The following is a 17,635-nucleotide window of genomic DNA, read 5'->3' on the forward strand; positions in this document are numbered from 1 at the left end:
TTTTTTTTTTTTTTTTTTTTTTTTTAAAGGAAAGACAGAGAGAAGGAAGGAAGGATAGAAGGAAGGAAGGAAGGAAGAAAGGGAAACATTTTTAAGCATTTTCTTGTTTTATTGTATTCTGTTTCTCCGTTTTTGTTACATGGGCTGGGGCCGGGAATCGAACCGAGGTCCTCCGGCATAGCAGGCAAGCACTTTGCCCGCTGAGCCACCGCGGCCCGCCCCTGTAGCAATTTTTTAAATCAAGAATTTTGACTCCTCCAACATCGTTCTTTTTCAAGATTATTTTGACTATTCTGGGTCCCTAGCATTTCTGTATGAGTTTATGGATCATCTTATAATTTCTGCAAAACACCAGCGAAGATTTCGATAAGGATTGCACTAAATCTGTAGATCAGTTTGGGGACTGTTGTTATCTTAACAATATAAAGTCTTGTGATCCATGAACAGGGGATGAATTTCCATTTATTTCTCATTCCTTTAATTTCTTTCAATAATGTTTTTCTTTTTTTGAAGTTTTCAGCTTATAAGTCTTGTACTGCTTTTGTTAAATATATTCCTAAGAATTTTGTTCTTTCTGATGCTTTTGAACTGGAATTGTTTTAATTTCACTTTCAAATTATTTATTGCTAGTGCATTGGAATATGATTGGTTTTTCTACAGTGAGCTTGTATCCTACAACCTTGCTGAACCCATATATGAATTACAAAAGTTTATGCTGGATTACTTGGTATTGTCTATATACAAGATGATGTCACCTGTGAATAGAGAATTTTATTTCTTTCATTCCAATCTGGATGCCCTTAATTTCTTTTTCTTGCCTAAATGTCCGCAATTAAACTCTAGCACAAGGTTGAATAATAGCGGCAACAGCGGATATCTTTGTCTTGTTCCTGATCTTAGGGATAAACTTTTCAGTCTTTCACCTTTATGTGTTATATAATTGTAGGTTTTTCCACAAATGGCCTTTATCATTTTGAGAAAATTCCCTTATATTCCTAGTTTGTTGAATGTTGTTATCATGAAAGGGTGTTTATTTTGGCAAATGATTTTTTTCCACAACTGAAATGATGTTATGGTTTTTGTCTTCTATTCTATTAATATGGCTCATTGCATTAATTGATTTTTTTGATGTTAAACCAACCTTGTATTCCTGGAACAAATCTCACTTGGTCATGGTGTATAATCCTTTTTATTTGTCATTGGATTCAGTTCACTAGTATTTTGTTGAGTATTTTGCATCTATATTCATAAGGGATACTGAACAAATTTTCTATTTTCTTCTTCAGAGTAATATTGGCTTCATATAATGAGTTTGGAAGTGTCCCCTTCTGTTTTCTGGAATAGTTTGTGAAGGATTTGTGTTAACTATTCTTTAAATGTTTGATAGAATTCACCAGTGACTCCATCTGATCCTTGGCCTTTCTTTTTAGGAAGATTTTAAATTTATTACCTTTACTTTTTACAGGTCTATTCAGATTTTATATTTCTAGGAATTTGTCCATTTCATCTAAGTTATATAATTTATTGGCATATAGTTGTTGACAGCATTTCTTTATAATCCTTTTGGTTTCTTTAAGGTTGGTAGTGATGTCCCTCTTTCATTCCCATTCCTGTTTTAATAATTTGAATTCTCTTTCTCTCTCTCTCCCATCCCCTCCCTCCCTCCCTCAGCCTAGCTAAAGGTTTTTCAATTTTGTTGTTGGTTTCATTGATTTTCTCTATTGATTTTCTATTGTCTCTTTCATTTATTTCTGCCCTGATCTTTATTATTTCCTTCCTTATGCTCACTTTAGTTTAGTTTGCTTTTGTTTTTCTAATTTCCTAAGGTGGAGGTTAAGTTCTTATTTGATATTGTCCTTATTTTTTATTTAGGCTTTTAGAGCTGTAACATTCCTTTTAAGCACTTGCTTTAGTTACATCAAAAAAGTTTTGATCAATTATCTTTTAAAGAAATTTTAAAATAAGAAGCATCATTTTTTATGCTGCTCCTCATTCCTTTGTATAGATATGAAGTTCTGCCTAGAAACATTTCCCATCAGCCTGAAGAACTTCCTTTAATATTTCTTGCAGCATAGATCTGCTGGCAACTAATTTTATCAGCTTCTGTTTTTAACTAAAAATTTCTTTAGTTTATCTTCATTTTCTTTTTTTTTTTTTTGCATGGGCAGGCACCAGGAATCAAACCCAGGTCTCTGGCGTGGCAGGTGAGAACTCTGACACTGAACCACGGTCGCACCACCCTAGCTCGCCTTCCTTTTTGAAGAATATTCTCTGGCTCTAGAATTTTAGTTTGAGTTTTTTTTTTCCTTTTAGCAATTTAAAGATATTTGTTTTCTAGTTTGCAATGCTTGTGTTGAAAAATAAGTGGAAATTCTTATCTTTGCCAAATTGTAAGATTTCTTTTTTCTCTGTCAAATTGTAAGATTTCCTCTTTGTTGCTGATTTTTTATAACTGGTTATATTTCTTGATATACGTTTATTTTTAGTTACCTTGCTGCATGTTCAGGCTCACTGAGCTTCTTGGATCTATGACTTTATAGTTTCCAACAAATTTGGAAACATATTGGCTATCGTTTGTTCGAATATTTTGTCTGCTCCCTTCTCACCATGGTCTGGGTGTCCAAATTTATTTTAACTTGGTTGATATCGTTCCACAGCACTAAGACTCAGTTTGGGGAGTTTCTGTAGCTCTAGATTCAAGTTCACTGATCTTTTATTCTACTGTGTCTAATATACTGTTGAGCTCATAGTGATAAGAAGACTCTAAGATGGTTTGCGATGACCATCACCTCAAGATATCCACTCCCTTCTGTAAGTTCCTCCTCTTGATTGGCCATAGATGTGACTTGCTTCCAACCAATAAGATGAACCAAAGACCGTGGGATGTCACTTCTGAGATTAGGTTATAAGAAATTGTGACTTCCAACTTGCTAGCAGACTCTCTCTGTATTAGTTTCCTACTGCTGCTATAACAAAGTAGCACAAATTTGGTGACTTAAAACAGCAGAAATTTATTTTCTCAGAGTTTTGGAAGCCGGAAGTCCAAAATTGAGGTGTTGGCAGGGCCATATTTTCTCTGAAACTTTTAGAGGAGGAATCTTCTTCACCTCTTTCTATTTTCTGGTGGTAGCCAGCAACCCTTGGCATTCCATGGCTGGTAGCTGTATGATTCAGTCTCTGCTTCCATTTTCACATGGCCTTCTCCCCTGTGTGTCTGTGTCTTTCCTCTTCTTCTTATACATACACCAGTCAACTTGGATTAAGGTATTACCCTACTCTACTATGACTGCATCTTAATTAATCACATCTGCAATGACCTATTTCCAAATAAAGTACTGGAGATTTGGACTTCAACATATCGTTCTTTGGGGTACATGATTCAACCCTAACTCTCTATTTCCCTTCTGGTCTGCTCACTTTGATGAAGCAAGATTCCATGCTGAAAAGGTCCATAAGGCAAGTGACTGTGAAGCTGGCCTCCAGTCAACAGTCAGCTAGGAACTGAGGCCATAGGTCCACAATCCCTCAAGAAACTGAATTCCATCAAAAGCCAAGAAACCTTGGAAGCAGTTCCTTCCTCAATTGACTCTTCAGGGGAGATACCTTGACTGAAGTCTTGAAGAAGAGGACCCAGCTCAGCCATGTCTGGATTCCTGATCCTCAAAAACTGTGAGATAAATGTGTGCTGCTTCAAGTCTTTAAGTTTCTGGCAATTTGTTGCACATCAATAGATAATTAATATACCCGTTCAGAGAAATTTTCACTTTAGATACTGTATTTTCCAATTCTAAAACTTATATTTGGTTCTTTTTTATAATTTCTATTTCTCTCCTCACTCTTCTAATCTTTTCCCTTTTATCATTCAGGATATTTATAATAGTTGTTTTAAAATCCTTATCTAATTCCATATCTATATTATTTGGAGCTATATTTCTACTGACTGATTTTTCTCCCACATATGGGTTGTATGTTTCTATTTCTCTACATGTACAGTCATTGTTGATTGCATGCAAGACATTGTGAATGATATATTGTTGTGTTCTGGCCTTACTTTAAAGAAAGGAGATTTTTGTTTTGTCAGGTCAGCTTGATCATGTTGAGGCTTGTTTCTATGCTTTGTTAGGGTAGGTATAGAGTGTCCTTGACTCCAGAGATGATTTAGCCTTATTATTAAGGTGTGGACCTTCTGGAGTCTTGGCTATGTGCCCTCGGTGTTCAAAAACATTTTTATATAGGTTGGTCTGAACTTGAATGTCTCTCAGCTCTGTGTGAGCTCTGAGAGTTTTTTAGCTTATTATTCCCAGTGATTGTTTTTTGCTTGATTTCAGAGAATTTCACCTTATCCATACACAGTTTAGTATTTAGCCAAAGATTCAAGAGGATCTACTACGCAGATTTCTGGACCTCCTCCGCTGCTTAGCTCTCTTCTCTCTAGTCGTCTCTGTACTCTAACCTATAATTTCAATTGCTTTGTCCTCTCTAAACTCCAATCTCAGTGAGACCTCTCTGCTATGCTCTGCTTGGGTTACCTCACCCATACCCACACCTCCATACTACTTACTATTCCCCACATACATATATCTTGCTACTTGTCTTGGAAATGCCTCCTGTAAGAAAGCCAGAATTTACCTGGTTTGGTTCCTTCTCCAAGACAACACAGTCCTATGCTGCCTGTTGCCCAACCTCTAACAACAGTTGTTTCAAATACTTTTTCCAGTGTTCTAGATGTTTTTGGTGGGAGGATAAGTTTGATACCAGCTTTTTTTTTGTCATTGTTAATAGAGGTTTTTGGGTATCTTTAGAGATGTACAAGGGGGCATGGGGCTTGCTCCAAGCTTTGGGTTCTCAAGCTTTGCACCAGTAACTGATTGGCTTCCTCATGGGGGCATGTGCATCAGAAATGCTACTGACTGGCACAGTATGGATCCACATCCAAATTCTTCCTAAGCAGCAGCACTCATGACAACTAATCCCTTTGCCTTCTCAGAAAATAACCCATTAGTGGGTGACAAGAACCTAGCAAACATCCTTCAGCCTACCGTTTTTTTTCTCCTGTTGGTCACATCAGATTCCCCATGTGCAAAGTAATGTGATCATAATTTCTAAACTGATGGTGAGTTTGAATATTTGAACTTGGAGTGGTCTCCAGAAACCCTGTGTGCCTCGAGCATCCCTCTGGCTGCAGGGTCCCTCTGTCTCCTGATAGAGGCATCAACCTCAGGGGATCTCCAACCTGGCTGATATGCCAAATCAATCACTTAGGAAGATTTTTAAAAATTACAAATGCCCACGTCCCACTCCAGACATACTCAATTAGAACCAGGGGACTCCAAGGTGATTCTAATGCATAGCCGAGGATCACTATCTCCTCTGTTATGAAGCTGAAGAACCCATGAACATCATAGGTGAAGACTCTGGGGGAATGCTAGTGCCTTGTTAGCCATCCAAAAACAGTCCAGGGAGACACAAAGGCCACTCAACTCCAAGAAAAAAGATTGAGCTGTCTGATTCACAGAAATTTTAAATAGAAAGGAATCTTGGAGTACATTCTGGCCAACCTCCCTACCCTCTCCCTCTGCCTTTCCATTTCCTAGATAAAGAAATCCAGAGGAACTAAATGATATGCCCAGTAACATGTGGCCTATCAGCTGAGTTATCCATCTAGGGCTCTCCCCACTGCTAAATCCCATGGCTTCTCATTACCCTTAGAACAGAATCCAAAATCCATACCATAGTCTGAGCCCCTTCACAGTCTGTCTCTTGTACCCTCCAGCCTCATCTCACTCCAATCATTTCTTGTCCCCATGCACACTGACCACCTTTCCATCTGTAGAACAACCAAGATCCTTCCAGCCTGCTGTTCTCGCTGCCAAGTCTTAGTGGAATGTTCTCCCCTCTTTAGGCCTTCTTGGACCACTGAATGCAATCATCATTATTCTCCGCCGTGGCATGTGCCTTGTCTATGTGCTTCCTAGCAACTCTCTCAGTGGGGATGATGGATGAGCTTTCCACTTACGTCCATGTTGTCTGCCTCCCCTACTCCACTGAACAGCATGCTTCAAGAGGGCAGAGAACATATCCTGTCAAATACGTTCTCAAAATAGTAATTTTGAGCATTACTATTTCTGCAACCTCTAGCAAAGCACCTGACTTGCTATGAGCTTATAATAATGTTGCTTTGAGTGAATGGATGGATAGAAGAATTAACTAACAAATAAATAACTAATCAGTGGCACGGATCACTTGGCTCTAAACTCCCAAGTGTTAGGAGGGCAAAGAGCCTCACCTGGTCCCAGAACTGAAGGGCAGAGGAAAGACCTGCTCCTTCGGGGCCATGCTCCGGGGTGCCCGGTCTCGGGGATGTGCCTGCAGGGAACCCCACAGTGCCCCCTGCTCCCAAGCCAGAAGCCCTGCTGGCCTTGGGTTACCCCCTGCATTCATGACTCCGAAAGTCTGACCCCCTGGTGAATGGTGGGGCATGGGTTTCCCAAGGAAAGGCAATCATCCTTTCCTTCTCTGTGAAGCACACACCCGGCTCTCGGGCCTGCAGCTGGGAAGGCCTTTGCACTTATCATTCTCATGGGTCTGCATAAGCGATGAAGGAGAATTTAGGGCTCACCAGTGTCCACTCTGAAATAATCTGGGAGCTGGGCTGCTTCATCCACGGGCAAAGCCCTTAGCATTTTAAGCTAGAAGCAACAGCCAAGCATTGTCGAAGAAAAAGAGCTCAGTTTTCTCATCTCATGTTCTTCTCCTGTGTGTCCTTCAAATCTCCAACCAAACCATCAAACAAAGACCTACCCTTTCCACTCAGTGGAATCCTATGTTTCTGACGATTAGATTATCAGGGCCTGGGGCAGGACCGGTAGAAGAATTAGAGTCTGAGTCAAAATAACAGGCTTACTGCTGTGTAATCTAGGTCCCTACGTCTACATTAGTATAGCATAGTCCAGCACTGTGCGATAGAATATTACAAGCCATGCCTTAAATTTTCTAGTGCAACATTAACATAAAAAGAAACAGGTGAAATTAATTTTAATAATATTTTTAATCTAACGTAAAACATCTAAAATATGATTTCAATTCGTAATCAATTTAAAAAAATAATGGGATATTTACATTCATTTTTTCATACTTAGGCCTCTGCAATGCAGTGTGTTTTTACCCTTAGAGGCACTGCAGTTTGGACTAGCCACATTTCAGGTACCCAGAAGGGACACGTGGCACGTGTACTGGGCAGTGTGGGAGCAGCTCACCTGAGAACTTAAGGGACAGGAGAGACAAACAGGGACCTAGAAACCCTGCTCTCTGGTCACTTGCAACCCTTCCCCAGCCCCTTCTGGTGCCAGTGTCAGGACTGCAACTGCTGTTTGCCACTTTCCCTTGATGCTTGGATTAATTCACTTATATTTATTTGGATTTTTATAAACAAAAATCAAAACAAAGCATTCCATTCATCACACAGAAAGGGCAGGGATCATAAGGGGATCTGTCAAACAGCCGCTCTTTCTGTAAATAAATAAAAAGGTGACTGTGCAGGAAATGAAAATCATACTGAACTGAAATCTGGGATTTTTTTTTTTTCCTTTAAGATCCAGAAGCCAAAATATTGCTAAAGCTTTTTATAAACAAAGATAATGAGTTGTATAATTTATGTAAATTAACTAATGCTGCTGCATTTTCTAGAAGTAACATAAACTGCATTATTTATTTCATGTGCTTTTTGGAGTTAAAAAAAATAATTATAATTGGATATTATACCTAATAGGTTTCTCCTATTTTTCCTTACTGTGTATTTGTGGGTTTGAATATAAAACACAGAATCTCTGAGTGCATTACAGCATGGCTTTCCTTTAGCACAGATGGAAATGAGTAGGATATTTCTAAAAGACAGGAGTCTGACCTGGGTCCTTGACCACAATGTCTGTGCCTGAAGAAAACTGCTTTTGTTGGCAGCAATGGGTTATTTATGCCTGGGGGGCACTAGTCCACCAGCAGCCCTGGGGGTCGATGTGACATCACCCCACCCCCGATGGCATCCCATCCCTGCTGCACAGCATTATGATCCAATGGGCCAGCAGCAATGACATAGCCTGGAACTTTCTATAGATGCAGAATCTCAGGCCCCATCCAGACCAACGGAATCAGAGTCCCTAGAGGGACTTGGGTACAATTAAAGTTTGCTACCTCATTTGCAGTGAGGACCCAGCCCCTTCCCAGGCCCCCCTACAGGTGATTGCTAGAGCTGAGCAGGGAACAGGCAGTGGGCTGTGTCCCCCAAATCCGTCCGTCCCCAGCCCCCTGCATCGATGCACATCTGCCCCCACCTCTAACATATATTAAAATGAGCAATACATAATCACACGCTGAAATTCTTAATATTATCATATTAGTCGCAATAAAAATGCAAGAAAGGATAATTAAGCAAAGTAAATTAAACAAGGATCTTGAAATACACACAGCCTGGAAATACTTTCGCTGCCTAAATGCTTGCTAACATCTGTTAGCCTCTATCATGCTTGCTATCCTTTTCTGATATTCAAAGCACAAAAACATGGTAAAATATTAAATGTACATTGCTCCGATTCATAGTTTTGTTTATGCAACAAAAAACAGCCTAAGGTGGAGGGACGCAACTGAAAACCCACTGTTGTGGGCAAGGATGATCTCGTTCAGGGACAGAGATGGGCGCCCCTGCTTGGGGAGCAAGGCCGGGGACGAGGGAAAACAATCACGGAAATATCTCAGACTGAAAGAAATGCAGGGTAATTTACTGAATTTATTTCACCTCATCTCCCTTAATCATGTAAAAACAAAACCCCAAAATGTTCTACATTCTGGTTTGTGTCCAACACGATGTGCAAACTAATTGAGTGTAAAAAGCGTTGTTTTGCATTATATCAGTTCAAATACGCGTAGAGATTGCTCTTCCAGCCCCCGGGCTCTGTTTCATTCCTGTTTTTGTTATAATTCAGTCCATTCACAATATGTCATTGCCAACACTATTTGCCAAAGAAAGTATAAAAAACAGATTCTTTATTTCTTCGTGAATTTATTTTCATTTCCCCTTCTCGGGCTCTCCACATTTATACTGCGCTTCCATCTGGAGGGCTTAAAAAAGTTATAGATGAAGTTACTATACATAACGAACCACACGCTCATCTGGTATTTAGCCTGAGAATTTTATTGCCAGGTGTTGTGAAAGAAAAAATATATACGTGGCCAAAATAAGGCGTTGCATCTCACTTCCAAACGTTTCGTAGCGTTTCTAGAGAGTGTTCATTCAGGTGGCAGGGGAGCTCCTTCGGTGAGATTCACTGGACCACCTTCCGGGGGGAGGCCAAGGCCATCAGTCCTGCATCTGGAACGAGGGGGCGTTCGGGGCCAGTGGCCCCCGGTGTGCTGTGATGCCAAAGGGCGTCCCCCCAATGCTTGGCCCTTCGCAGTCACCAGGGAACACCCTGCTCTGGCCCTGGCAGCTCTGATGTGCCAGCTTCCCAAGCCCTCATTCCATCATCCAGGAACTAGGAACCCAGCCCTCTCCATGCCAGATGTGGGGGACAGAAGTGGCAGGCAGGCCACAGTGAGTGGGCAGCTTCACCTAGACCGAGACCCCCTTTCGGAGGGCTCTGAGAGTTGGGTGAGGAGGGGAAATGAATTCGATGGGAATGGAAGCACCAGAAAGGAGCCCTGCTATAAAGAAACTGGGTGAGCCTCAACATGCCCACCTTAGGTCAGGGGCTGTGATTTAAGACTCTTTCACCTTCTTCACAGCAATTAAAGAGTTAAAGGTCAGCAACAAAACTGACTTCCTCCTGGGCTGACTCATCCTAGGGAAAACCAAGCAGATTCTGATGGTAAGAAATAACCCGAGTGGCTCAGCACGTACTCTTTGGGGAATCCAAACTTAATACAGCATTATACTGATGAGGTTTAATTCCATTAATAAAAACACAAAACAAAATGAGGGATTTAAGTAAACTATCAGTCATGTACCATGCCATATAAAAGGCATAAGCTTTTGCTTCAGTGGCACTGCAAGTGGACCGGTGAGGAATCTGGGGGAAAATAAGGAGGCTTGGGGTCCCCCAGTTTGGTTTCTCACAATCTCCTACAGAGAAGGTGATGGTATTTAAGCATCTGCCTAATTTTGGAAAGATAAAAAGTCTCGGAGTATTTTGAAACCTAAGCCATAAAACCATGCTAGTGCATTTTGCATGTCATTGGAAGGCATGTGGCCTTATCACCCACTGCTTAATGGACAGGGCGCTCCCTGTCTGTCCGGGGTGGTGGCTGAATGGCAGTGGGACTCTGCGGTCTGCAAGAACAGAGACAGTCCCATGGCCAAGGAGCTCGGGGCTCTGATCTACTGTCCTCGGTATACACGCAACCTGCAAGGTAAGCTGTGCTGCCTGTTGGCTTCTGCAAGAATTGGCTCATGGAAGCATCCTGCAGCAGCTGACCTCACTCTCTCTCAAAGCCTATTCTCGGAACTCTGAGATCTGGCAGTCATGTCATTCAAGGTCTTTTCCAAGATTTAAATAGATGTTTTAGGAAAGTTCAAGGAAAAGGAAGCACAGGCATATGAGCTATCAGGGTCTCCATTTGCATCTCAGGTGATAAATTGCGTGGACCCCCCAGTAGAGCTTTTCACCATTAAAAGCCAGAGATGGAAAAGCAGGCCACGGAATTAAAGGAGAATGAGTGTCATCCATGAGCTCAGGGATAAAAAAAGATCATCCACGAGGGGAAAAGGAATAAGGAACCAAGGGGGTGTATAGCTACTTGCTTAGGATTTATGTTTCTGTACGTGAAACATTATGAGTCTCATAGAGAGAAGAAATTATTGATAGCGCGTTCCCTTAAGGAAGGCTTCTCAGGAGACACATCCCAGATTTAACAATAATCTATACTCTTCTTCTGTGACGGCAAACCTAGTCTTCGACTTCCTTTTCACCTCCACCGATCTATGCAACACTAAGTTCCAAACGAGCCCAGGTGCTGCTTGTCACATGCCACCTAGAATATTTAATAAAGTAAATTCTAAATAATCAATTCACTAAAGTCAACAGTTTTTAATGCTTTCCTAATAAATGCCTACCTCTAGCACCCATCCTAAAACTGCACATAAATCACAGCAGCCAAGAGGAAATTGAGTCTCCAGTTTTCCCAGCTGTTAGGCAGAGACTTAAATAAGGACAAATAGCACCTGCATCCTCTCTGCAGTCACTATTGGGGGTGGGGGGGGAGCTTTGTCACATTAAATGAGTCCAGGCTTCTTCCAAATCACTTCAAGTCTCAAGATGACCCTTTCGTCAAGTCAGCCTTTCTTCTTCCATGAGATTTGGGTGCTTTCACCCCCACCCCCAACCCCCAGCTGCCCCACTGGACAAGGGAGGGCAGGGAGCACATTTAGTCCTGACCCTGTCCTCCTGCCGTGCCAGGGTATGGGCTTTCAGGAGCAAAGGGACAGTTTTCCACCCCCACTTTCAAACTGCCCTTTGCAAGAGATGTCTTCTAGCATTTGCAGGCTGAGGACAATTTTAGGAGGAGAGAAATGAGCCTATGCCACAGAGATGGACCGGCACTAAAAATAAATAAAAAGGAGAACCCTAACCTTGCCAGAATGAATAGTGTATGAGGGGACAATAAGGCATGTCGTGAATAAAAGTATTAATCTGCTGCCAAAATAAGCAAACAGGAGCACTGCCGGTGCTGGCGCTCAGACCCCAAATCCTTCAAAGCGCTCGTACCAAGTTCTCATCGCTTCCCTACTATCCCTCACCAGTCCCTTCAACGTGCCACAGGCTCCTTCCAGAAGCTGCTGCTGTAATACAGAATGAGGGTCACAAACCACAAGTGATGTGCAAATCCCGCCCTCAGGCTCCTTTTCTAAGTAAAGCTGTATTGGAGCACAGCCTTGTGCATTTGTTGACTAATGTCTTCAGCAGCTTTCACAGTACAATAGCAGAGTTGAGACACTCTGGCTCAGAAAGCTGAAAACATTTACTATCTGACATTGAAAGTAGGGTCCTCTCCACCCATCGTTTCATTCATTCAATCAAAAAATATTTATTGGGCATCAAGTACCACGACAAGCCCTTGGCTACAATGGGGAAAAAACAGGCAAAACTTCTCTTAGCGCAGCCAAAGACAGCGAGAACAGAACTGGTTCACCTGGAGAAGCTAAGGAAAGTGTTCAGTCATTGCCAGTTAGTGTACTCTGCTTCCAGAACCCTGTGCTTCTCTATCCATCAGTGCCAATGGCAGAATAAGGAATGATAGGCTCAAACCATAGAAACAGAGATCTCAGTTAGATATTTTTAAAAAGGTGCTGGGAGTTGGGATAATGAATTACCAGACAATCTTGTGAAATTTTCCTTTAGGCTGTTTTCCCTAAGATAAGTTAAAAAACAAACAAACAAACAAACAAAAAAAACACCTGCTTTGGGGTGAGGCAGCCAGGCGGGGCTATATCAGAAGAAGGGGATGGCACGGTGTCTACCTGCCGTCTAAATCGGTGCACGTGTGACTCACCTGAGGGTCTTACTGAAAGGCAGATTCTGACTCAGTGGCTCTGGGTGTGCCAGATCTATGCTCCCAGAGGTGGTGCCACAGCCACAGCATGAGCCACCCTCTGAGCAGCGAGCGAGTGGTCGCCCACTCAAGATTTTGTGCTGGCGCCAGGTTGCACGCGAGGGGCACCTGAGTCTTTTGCAATAACAAGTAAAGACAATCTGTGATTGTAAAAACCTTGTGACTAGCCTGGTTTTGCACCCAGTTATCCAGTTATCTAAAGACTCAAGTTTAGGGTTTGCAATCACGGAAGACAGCCCCTAACATTCATTAATGAAGGGGCTTGGGGTCGCCCAGAACTAACCTATCCCAAGTCCACCAAAGGTAACTTGATGATGGAGACTGGATCTAACCGTGGGCCCGCCTGACATGCGCAGTAGCTTAGACTTTAACCTACAAGTCTCCTAGACCTCATTTGCCACTTCCTTACACACATTCTCTAAGTGTGTAACCAATCTGCACATGCTCAATAAATAGATCACCTCTAATTACATCATCTGGGGCCACAGTGCTGGTTACCCTCAACCCTGCCCATCTTTATCACTAATAAAACTATCAGAATTAACTGCAGTTCAGGGAGAGACAGGTTTTGGACCACTAGGCCATCTGCTCTCCTACTACGTGCCTTGCAATAAACACTTTCTCTCTTTGAAAAAAAAAAGGGAGTAAAGGCATGCCCTGCAGGACACATAGCATTACAAAGTGCTGGAACTGAGAAACACAAAGGGGAAAACGAAGGTCATTTCATCTGCCCAGGAGAGAAACCCAAGAACCACAAAGGCTCTATTTCAATAAATCGCTTGCTTTCAGTCTCCAGTTCCAGCCTCAAGTCAAGAGAGGGGACGCACCAGGAAGTTCGGCCGCCAGAAACCAAAACAGTAGCATCAAGGAAGCGAGACCAGGGCCAGCTGCCATCAAAGCCACCCGAGCCTGAGCAGCTGTGCGGATAACTGTTCCCTTCTTTAATTTACCTGTTAACATTCCTCTCCCCACTCCTACTGGTAACAAAAAAGGCCTTCAGCTGCAGCTCGATTCTCTCCAGTTTTTGCTGGAGTGTGAGAAGCAGTTAGATAGAAGAATGTGGGTCTAATTAGTTTGCAAGCCATATACCTTCCTTTTGGCAGTGAGGAACCCATGTTGATTACAGTGAATCGGATGAGACTCTTCTAGAACAAGGGTGGGGATTCCTGCTGAGCACCGACTGCCCCACACAGTCACAAGCCAGCAGCTGATGAGCGGAGGGAATTCCCCAGCAATACCAAGGAATGGAAAGATGTGCAGAGGGCCAATATTTTACGGTTCAGTCCAGTGAAGGCCAGGGACATACTTTACCCGATGCAAACAACTCCATCTGATCATTTACTGAGGGGGGAAATAGATGCATCATGTTCTCAAAATGCATCCCCAGCTTTTAGATGAGGCCATAAGTTATGCTTGCGAATACCAGGGTCCTGTGGCCTGGGTGACATCTAACTGTGTCTGCTCTATGTTGGGGCCCAAACACAGAAAGGCCCTTGGTGAATTTTGACAGTGGTGTTGAAGGGTTTACATCGTAACTGAATATGCTAAAATCGCCATACATGTCCTTGTGGGCTAATCTGCAATGATGTTAAGGGACTGTTATGGTAATAATTAAATACAAGTTCAGCATACTAAAAGGATATTCTGCCACTTTACCTTCAACAGGCAGTTTCTAGCTTAATGATGCTCAAATCAAGTTTTAGAAAGGAAATTACAAAATATTTTACATATTGTAATCTAGCGGAGAAATAGGAGAGACAGAAACTACAAGCACATATCCTTCAAAATCTTCCTGGCACATCTTGAACTAATGAGCCTACCACTGGTAGAGCCTGCATTCCTTGAGATCACAGCATCTAAGGACACCTGCCTGGAGCTGCCAGGGAGGGGTCCTAGCTCTTTCGGGGTGAGACACACCCAGAATTCACTCTTTCAGTGCTTGGGTTCACTAGAAAAATGCCAGGAGTGCCTCCTGCCCCTAATGATGGAAAGTCTCTTTCTGCTTTTTTAATGGTTCCTGCTTTGACAATTTGTGTCTGGAAATAAACCAACTCCTGTCCTCACGTCTTTGCCGAGACCAGGACTCCTGGCAGCAGTTTCCATCTTCAAAGGTGCAGAGGAAGCTGCCTTGGTGATCAGAGGTTTGCCGGTTTGAAAGGATGGGTGCACCCCAGAAAAGCCATGTTTTAATCCTAATCCCTTTTTGTAAAGGCAGCCATTTCTTCTAATCCCTATTCAGTACTATATGTTTGAAAGTGTAATCAGATCATCCCCCTAGAGATGTGACACAATCAAGAGTGGTTGTTAAGCTGGATTAGGTGGAGACGTGTCTCTACCCATTCAGGTGGGTCTTGATTAGTTTACTGGACTCCTCCTATAAAAGAGGAAACGTTTTGGAGAAAGCTGGAGATTCAGAGAGAGCAGAACAGAATGACACAGCTATGAGAAGCAGAGAGTCCACCAGCCAGCAACCTTTGGAGATGAAGAAGGAAAATATCTCCCAGGGAGCTACATGAAACAGGAAGCCAGGAGAGAAAGCTAGCAGATGATGCTGTGTTTGCCATGTGCCCTTCCAGATAAGAGAGAAACCCTGACTGTATTCACCATGTGCCTTCTCACTTGAGAGAGAAACTCTGAACTTCATCAGCCTTCTTGAACCAAGGTATCTTTCCCTGGATGCCTTAGATTGGACATTTTGATAGACTTGTTTTAATTGGGACATTGTCTTGGTCTTAGAACTGTAAACTAGAAACTTATCAAATTCCCCTTTTTAAAAGCCATTCCGTTTCTGGTATATTGCATTCTGGTAGCTAGCAAACTAGAACAAGAGGGTTGCCAGAAAAATAACAGGATGCCCAGTTAAGGGTGAGTTTCAGATAAACAATGAAAAGTTTTTTAGTATAAGTATATTCTAAATAGTGCATAGAGCATAGTTATACTGAAGAATTACTGTCTACCTGATATTCAGACCAATCCTAGCATCCTATATTGTGTGATGCCAAATCTGTCAACCCTCCATGGTGAGAGGGAGCCCACACTCCCACCCAAATGAGCAGATCCTGGAAGACTGAAAGCCATAGTTTGATGACAAATGGAAATGGGCAGTTCACACTGAAAGTATATAAACCTGACTTGTTACCCTCTAAGAAAAGCCTACATGGGATCAAGAACAGTTCTCAGAGGACCCCTGGAAGAAGTTTTAGCTCATCAGGAAGGGTGTTGGGGATGTCTGGAGACAAACTCCCAACCACTGAAGAGGACAGCATGGGGATTGCCATGTCTACTTCTTGTCATGGCTGGACGGCCTGGGCAGAGCCGGGTCCCTGGGCTGGAGGAACAATGGGGTAGAGACTCTTTCCCTGTTGACTGGTTTGGGTTATAAAGGAAGGGAAGATTTGGGTGACTGCAAGGAGGCTCATCCCTTTTACTGAAAGCTTTATCCCCATCATATGTAAGACCCGGTCTGAGCACATGAGGATGTATTCTAAACTCTTTACTCCCAGAGCTCTGTGGTCAGAGAACACACACCTGGGGATGTGGGTATTTTGGAAGCCAATGTGGCATCGTGATTGGGAAAAACAGAACTATGGAATCAGACAGACCTGGGAGGGTGTCCTGGCTATATTACTAACCAAGTAGGTGTCCTCGGATGAGTTCCTTAAGCCCTCAGAAATTAATTACATCTTCTGAAAAAATGGGGGTAGTGATAGCACCTTCCAATCGGGATGCTGTGAAATAAGGAAACAAGGTGATGCACGGAAAGTGACGCACACAGGATGAGGCGTTCAGTTAAATGTTCAATAAATGGCACTGTCTGGATGATGATGGTGATTAATAGCACAAATATAAAAATGATCTTTCCTGAACTAGGAAAACAAGCAAACACATGAATAAATAAATGACCCTGTCACTGTTGCTCTTGTTACTTGGCCGTTCCCAGGCAAGAGGGAACCTTAAGAGTGAGAAGCAAGACTGCTACCTTACTGTGAATGTGAAATATGAACAAAAAGGCCTGCCATTGCTACTTCAAAATGTGGGTAGCTTAATGTCATTTACTAGTTAAAACTTTAATTATATGAACTGGGTGGGGACACGTCAACAGGGATGCTAGGTAATTAGAAGTTAAGGGAAGACTATGGATTTGCACTCCTGAATTGATTCTAACAAAACACATCCAGCTAACAGGAAATTAAGTCTTAGCTTGTTAGCGTTAGAGTAAAACCACTAGGACAGAAGTATCGGCCACGATACAATTTAGGGGTTGGGGAAAGGATCAAATGAGGTGGCCCCCTGCTAGCACTGAGTCATTCAGGAGAGCCCACTGCGAGAGCGAGCTCCTACGGGGCTAGGCTGAGCCAGACTCCCTTGGTACAGGGGATGGAACAACGACACTCTAAAATTGCTGAAATTTTAATAGATACCATATCATATTCAAATGACTGGTTTTACAAATTCCTCAAGTATGATTCTGCTTCTTGCCTGTTTCTTTATAACCTGCACCAAATAGACTATCTAAAATCGAGATAGCAGATACAGATTTTGTAGTATCTGGTAAGACTAGACTCTCAATATAACTCTGCTGAACTGGACAGAGCTAATAAAAAATCAAAGTGATGACTTTCTTTAGAATGTAGAGATGAAGGGCTATGACAATTAAGAGAGGGAAATAATTACTTCTGGCTGGAGACTATCTGGGAAGATAGCCTGGAAGAGTCAGATGTAGAAAGATGGGAAATCACAGGGCTAAGAAAGTCTCACCCTAGATGTGGGGGAAACAATCGTTCTGAATGGGGAACGCAGTGCAGTATTGACTGCTGAGCTTGAATGCAGATGGAAGTGAAATAATATATCTGCAGACCCAAGGTACATAGTCATTTACCAAAAGCAAAAACTGTGGACTCTAAGTGAAAATACACAGCAGAAACACATGGGCGCATCGGCCCCTCTGTGAGTCTCTGCTGCTCAGTTGCTTCAGTGGCCAGCTTACGTCCTCCTTGTCTATTCATCACTGTATTTCCAAACTTGATTTGGGCACCAC

General features: G+C 42.5%; 1 protein-coding gene across 17 annotated transcripts in view; it reads right to left on the reverse strand.

The window, feature by feature from the left end:
• Positions 1-17,635, reverse strand: part of CAMTA1 (calmodulin binding transcription activator 1) — a 964,086-nt gene that overhangs the window by 440,394 nt on the left and 506,057 nt on the right. The window contains exon 6 of one of the 17 annotated variants that reach the window (XM_077151459.1): positions 9,149-9,361. The exons of the other annotated variants lie outside the window; for them this stretch is intronic. Within the exon in view, the coding sequence (XP_077007574.1) occupies positions 9,350-9,361 (12 nt within the window). The 3' untranslated portion in view covers positions 9,149-9,349. Of the gene's footprint in view, positions 1-9,148; positions 9,362-17,635 lie in introns of those variants that run through there. 17 annotated transcript variants of the gene reach the window in all.

Source organism: Tamandua tetradactyla, chromosome 2 (assembly GCF_023851605.1).
Source record: "Tamandua tetradactyla isolate mTamTet1 chromosome 2, mTamTet1.pri, whole genome shotgun sequence".
Lineage (NCBI taxonomy): Eukaryota > Metazoa > Chordata > Mammalia > Pilosa > Myrmecophagidae > Tamandua > Tamandua tetradactyla.